This window comes from Arachis duranensis, chromosome 8 (assembly GCF_000817695.3).
Source record: "Arachis duranensis cultivar V14167 chromosome 8, aradu.V14167.gnm2.J7QH, whole genome shotgun sequence".
In the NCBI taxonomy this organism is placed as follows: domain Eukaryota; kingdom Viridiplantae; phylum Streptophyta; class Magnoliopsida; order Fabales; family Fabaceae; genus Arachis; species Arachis duranensis.
Window position 1 is genome coordinate 40,154,687 of NC_029779.3, and position 6,508 is coordinate 40,161,194.

The 6,508-nt window shown below is 35.1% G+C and overlaps 1 protein-coding gene across 1 annotated transcript in view; it reads right to left on the minus strand.

Moving 5' to 3' along the window:
* LOC107462796 (F-box/WD-40 repeat-containing protein At3g52030) overlaps positions 1–6,508 on the minus strand; it is an 8,416-nt gene that overhangs the window by 1,411 nt on the left and 497 nt on the right. Inside the window, exons 2-8 of the mRNA XM_052252725.1 lie at positions 6,348–6,506; positions 4,902–4,956; positions 3,866–3,964; positions 3,245–3,348; positions 2,124–2,213; positions 1,807–1,946; positions 793–877 (exon numbers count right to left, since the gene is read on the minus strand). Coding sequence (XP_052108685.1) covers positions 793–877; positions 1,807–1,946; positions 2,124–2,213; positions 3,245–3,348; positions 3,866–3,964; positions 4,902–4,956; positions 6,348–6,506 — 732 coding nt within the window. The remainder of the gene's footprint in view (positions 1–792; positions 878–1,806; positions 1,947–2,123; positions 2,214–3,244; positions 3,349–3,865; positions 3,965–4,901; positions 4,957–6,347; positions 6,507–6,508) is intronic.

Below are 6,508 nucleotides of genomic sequence, written 5' to 3' on the forward strand. Positions count from 1 at the left end.
GTAGGATGTTTTCTCCAATCTTCACCTCTATATTTGGGTTTTCCCTTCTCAGACTGAACTTACATTCCATATATTCCGTCTTGCTATGGCTTATGCGCAGACCATACACTTCTAGCGCTTCTCTCCATAGCTCCAACTTCTTATTTAGGTCTTCCCTTGACTCTCCCATAAGGACGATATCATCGGCAAAAAGCATGCACCATGGCACAGACTCTTGGATATGCTCTGTGAGTACTTCCAAGACTAATGTGAAAAGGTATGGACTTAAGAATGATCCCTGGTATAATCCTATACCAATAGGGAATTCCTCTGTCACACCACCTTGAGTCTTCACACTAGTTGTAGCCACATCATACATGTCTTTAATTGCCCGAATATATGCGATCCTTACTCTCCTCTTTTCTAAAACCTTCCATAAGACCTCCCTTGGTACCCTATCATACGCTTTTTCCAAATCAATAAACACCATGTGTAGATCCCTTTTATTACTACGATACCTCTCCATCATTCTTCTTAATAGGTATATCGCTTCAGTGGTAGATCTGCCTGGCATAAATCCAAATTGGTTCTCTGTTACTTGTGTCTCTTTTCTCAACCTCCGTTCTAATCATCATTTTATTTCTCTTTACAAATTAGGCATCCTTCTTAATAGGAATGTCCAAGCAAACTTTATTAAAACCATTTAGTTTTGGATTTCTATGTACATATACTAGCTTCACATAATTAGGTGTCCAGTGTCCTTGCTTAATTAATGAACAAAAATTAGCCTGTATTACGGCATTGTTTGCTTACCTAAGGTCCCAACAATAAGTATATCCAACAGCTGATCCTGCAAACAGTAGCTGAGAGGAGGGATTTAAACACAAGGTCCTTATACCTGACAGGAAAGCCATAAATTAGATTCAGTTGCAGCACAGAAAGAATAATAATGCCTTTGAAATATTTGGTTCAAAACAGAATACAGTATTCTATAAAATCCTATCGTTCGTTCTTATAGCGTGTATAGTACTTCTACCTTACTCCCCTAGCATTTTCTTAAACCCCAATTAGAGTCAGAAGGGATTATTCTTTCTTAATTGTTTTCCCAACATACTACTGTTTCTAAAACTTATTACCAAAATATCACCCTTTTCCAACCCTTTTCCAAACTATATAGCCAGATGGAACTGTTCAAAACGGTGGCACCTTTTATTTATTTATTTATTGTGTTGACTACTTACTAGGAGGCGCTAAACCGAGAAGCGCCTTCTTTAGTTTAAGCACTATTACATTTAGGAAATAACAAAATATGTTACAATTTACTTGATTAAGGAATATGAACCAACCCCAATGCTTTTACATAACTATGTAGTACTTTATGTCATTAACTCTTTCTATTAGTAGGCTTTATTTAAGCTATTTATTATAATATTCTTTCAGATGAATTTATACTCTTAACATTATTTCCGGACTTCTTTCATATTTTTCTTAGTCTTGTATGTTTTTGACAAAACTTAGACAAACTTTGTGTTTAAAATGAGGAATCAGTTGAAGTTGAATTCCTGCGTTAATGCAGGGTCTGGGAAAGAGCCGCACCCAAAGGGTGTAATGTACGCAGCCTAATTAGAGCATTAAAAATACAAGAATTGATTAATGTTAAAATAGGAAACTTGAGCCTTTAGGATAGAGACAATGAACAAATGAGCAAGTAGCAGAAGAGAATTATCAGCAAGAGGTACCACAAAAGGTGTTTGTGCTAAGAAATGGTTGGGTATACTGAAAGAGATCATGCTGACAAAAATAGCCAATTAAAAGGGATAAACTTACCTCTGCCATCACTTGATCTAAGTGTTGTCACTTGCTGGACAGAGTAAGGATCTGAAATTGTAATACTCCCCGAAGTGGAGCCACTCAATATAAGTTGATCTTCACTCACACATAAACAAGTTACAGGTGCCGAATGCATCCTGCAGAGAGAGTTGCAATGATGAATGTTAGATGACATATTAAGTTACTGAACAACACATAAATCAACCTATAATTTTCCCCTATTCACGTAATATGCAATTTGTATTCTTTTCAATGCAGCTGACTATTTTAGGACATAAAAAGAGGCACAGGGGACACTCTCTCTTACAAAATACCTTATTATTTGAGAACAGCTCCTACTGTACATGTCAAAAACACGAATGGCCCCATCATCATATCCAACCATAGCTTCTGGATCAAAATAGCTGCAAGTACAGAACAATTTGTACAAAAACTTTTACAGTTGGCATAAGCAGCTATTCTAGAAAATTCAGCCAAGGATCTCTAGCTGCAAATCCTTATATGTAAAAGTTTATCTCTATCTTTGTTGCCCTTTACTAGGTTTTAACTAATGATTTTATTTTTCTTTTTCTCTTTGCTGTTTATTATAGCTTTAGATTCTTGATCATAAAGTCCTAACATACGGTCAACTTGGTTTCAGAAACATATTCCATTTTTATTTCTTGGTTATGTTTGGTTGGAGGATAAAAGCGGGACTAAACTCACTGGTGAAGAAACCTTTTCAAGGAGAGAAGTCACAAAGAAACAAAGGGATTGCTAGACGATGCACACTCCTAGGCACAAATTCTTGAAAGATGAGATGGAAGTAGGTTTCTGAATGTGGCAGCATAGAAGGTAGCAGATAGTGTGGGTTCGTAGTGGAAGGGTATGTTGACATCTGAGAATTAGAAAGCCAGATGTGGTTGATAACTTTTAGTAGCCCACCTATGTTTGAGAAACTGCAGTGTTCTTTGAGAAAGCATTGTAACAAGTAGAATATAGTTTTCCAGGAAAGAGCCACTAGAATTGACATAATGGTGGGTTACTGCAAGATTGAGTTGCAGTAACTTGTCAGAAACGGAGATGCAAGTACATGCATAGTGTTAAATACAGAAGGAAGTGTAAGCACCAGAAATCTGCAGTTTCTATAGTCTACACTCTACAAAGAGAACAAAATTTGCATAACATGTCATTTCTAGCCGTTGAGTATTGGTTCAAGTCCCATGATCATAAAAAATTACAACATAAAAAAACAAACCATGCAAAAATTTAAATAAATAAAAATGCAGAAACATTCAAACTCCATGATATCGTTGCTGCAATGTAGCACCATTAATAATAGATGACCAAGTTGTATATCATGCCATTGCTTCACCCTATGCATAGAAGAACCTGACTGTCTTGTGAAATAGTTTAGAAAATAAAATTAATAGCCAGATCATTCATTTTAGTTTACCGCATGCATGACCCTTTTACAACTGCACCTTCAGGGGAAGAAAATATGCTTCTTTTCCCATTCCGTCTCCAAATGCATAAACGACTACCAATTAGACCAACAATCTACAGATAATTAAAGAGGTTTCAGAAATCACAGAGCATGCATGACAAAAAAATAAAAATAAATAAATAAAATCAGAGAGCATACAGACACAAGCAAGCAAGAAACTATAATCACGAACTGCCGCGTTCATTTTCTTATGATGGCAAATAGAAACTGGCCCAGAGATGTTTAACATCATAATTAAATTCAACAGAAAATTTGAAGCAAAAGATACATGAACATGATAAAATAATGACCTTGTGATCAACTACCATGACAAGGTTGACATTAAGTCTACATTCTTTTGGCAACTATCAAGTCTTCATATCAAATAAAAGATAACATAGATAATAATCGTGCTTTCTTTAAGGAATGCAAAAGGATTAAGAATTAACAAATTAAACATTTGAGATAAAATTTGAGAGTAACTAAGATTTTCCACTCCCAAGAAAAGCTTATACTATATTTTAAACAGGTGGAATCATGTCTTCCAAGACAAACAGTAAAATACATATAATATTCATCAAGCCATTTCACCTTGCTCTCGTCAAAATCAAAGTCAACCAGAGGAAGCATAGCTGGTACTGAGTACTCTTCTATGCATCTATAGCTGTTTACTGACCAGAGACGAATAACCTAACAGAATGACAAGAATAGTTAGTATAAGAGCTAAACAAAAAAAATAAAAAACCAAAAAATAACAATCACAACAACAATAACCCGTTTACTACTTGGTGGGGTCAGCTACAAGTAAAACTCAACTAAAATGAAATAGCAAAATAACCTTAATTGGAGGAAGTAACATAAACAAGTACAAGAAAGAAAAGTACCATGTGTGTAACATCTCCTAAGAACACAATAGAGAACATTGTCTGGATATCAAAATATTGTTGTAGCAGGATCATAATTAAAAGGGTATACACTAGGAGAGCAATAGGGAGGCAAGGGATTGAATTCCATGGTCAATATGTCGCATTCCTTCATCTAGTAATGACCCTATTAAAGATCCAAATTAGATAATACACTAGCAGCTTGATTCATCTAGAAAGTAGCAACACAAAAGCTAGTGACAGGAATTTTTAGCCACTGCTAACTTATTTAGTGCACTATAATCTATGTTGAATCTCCATTCACCTTTTTTCTTTCTTTACTAAGAATAACAAAGTTATAGGGACAAGTACTAGTACTAGTAGCTCTAGTTATACCTGCATGCATCATTTCAATTTTTTCACATTATCTTCATAGTTTCATCTAAATATATATGGATAGAGGTGAGCATTACATAGAAACCTTCCTCTTAATTTCCATTTTCCCTACCAGCTCTTCGACAACACAAGGTCTTCACATATTATCTGGTATAGAGGTGAAGCTGTATAAGGAGGTACCACTATTCATGCTTTAAAAAACACAATTTTCAAGTCATAAACCTACTTTGTATTTAGTACATCCAATATATGATTTTTTTTGTTTCCATAAGCAAAGTTAAATAAATAGAAAAATGAAAGTTAATAATCCATTAAGAATTTAATAAACAGTAAAAATAATGAGATATGCAAATAGTGTATTTATTTACCTTATCACCCACACCAGTAGCAACTGTGCCCATTTTCATTCGGCACTGAGCAGCCCTGATTTAAAATCCAAGCAGGGAACATCAATATCCATCCAACATCCAACCAATGATGTATTGTATGTATATCACACAGACACACACCAAAAGGGGAGCGGAAAAGAGACAAAACAAAACTAAAAGACATGGCATGTAATACAGAATTTCACATTGAGAATCCATCAATACTCTTTGAATTGGAGTGACATCACTAAAAGATTTTTTGTATAACCCACTTACCCACTATGGTATGGCAAACATGAATGGCTGTAGTGATCGTCATTGGAGTATGGAAAAAATGCCAGAATCTAGAATAGTATTTCCATATGAGTACACCATTAGTTTTTTTTTTCTTTGTAAGCAAGAATCTGAAATTCATAAGGATCATTTGCTTGGCGAGCATGTATAACAAACATCCTAAGAGGCATATTAGGGATAATGTACTAGTCAAAATTGTTAAAGATAAGTCTTGACTTCGTAGGAACATGGAAAAGAATGAGAAGTGAAGGCTGAATGTAAGTCAGCATAGTTTGATCGCTTGAGTGCTTAGGTATAGATACACCACAGTATCAATATATATAGTCATTGGCTTTTTTAACATTGCCCCTCAGGTTTAAACTTATCAGCTCTAAGCTTGTCATAAGTAAGCTGTTACCAATGACGATGAGAAAAACATTAAATAAACACCGTTAGATACAGCTAAAATAACCACAACAAAAGAAAGCCAGGAATGTGTGGAAATAGCCATCAACTCCTCATCTCCAAATATGATTTATCTCAATACCAAATAATAAGACCTTTCATAGTGTCATGTTCTCACAATTTATTCACAATTGTACTCGCAGTCTACAACTTTTACATTGCACTAGTTATTGACTATGAAAATTTGAAAATATATACTCCCAATTGCAAAATCCAGTTACCCATGTCAAGTGTGATATGGTGGGTTCTAAAATGCATCCAAAAAAGTATCAAATCAGTAGTAAAATTCTACTCTTAACATGGTCAAGAGGATCTTCCAATTGAGAGAATCCACCCTCATGAAAAAATTACTCTTATAAACTATGAGCCAAGAAGTATAGACAAAGCTTTTGCATCATATCACCGGGGAGTATGTGAGAATTGAGAAGTGTTTGTATCATTAGTCTAACAAGAATCAGAACAACTATGCAACTGAGCTGATTAAGATGTAAAAACAAGAAAAAAAGGACAACTATGTCCTATGTGTCTCACGTTTCACTGGTAAGAACCTTGAAAAATTAAGTTTTGTAGAGGCTTGTGTGTCTCCACTGAAAATGGTCAAAAAATCTATTTGCCATTTACCTTCAATAGTAACAACAGAAACGACATATATGCAGATATGCACATCACCAAGAAATTAAGTACATGCTATCAAAAAGTTGAAATTACGTGGTTGAATGACCCTTCCACTGATCAACATGAAAGGAACCATCTTGAAGCGCCAACCTATGCTGTTCCATAGCCATTTCTGCAAAAATTACCCTCAGGGGCTTTTTCGGGAATTCAGAAGAACCCATCAGCTTCCTGCGATGAAACTCTCGCAGCGACAA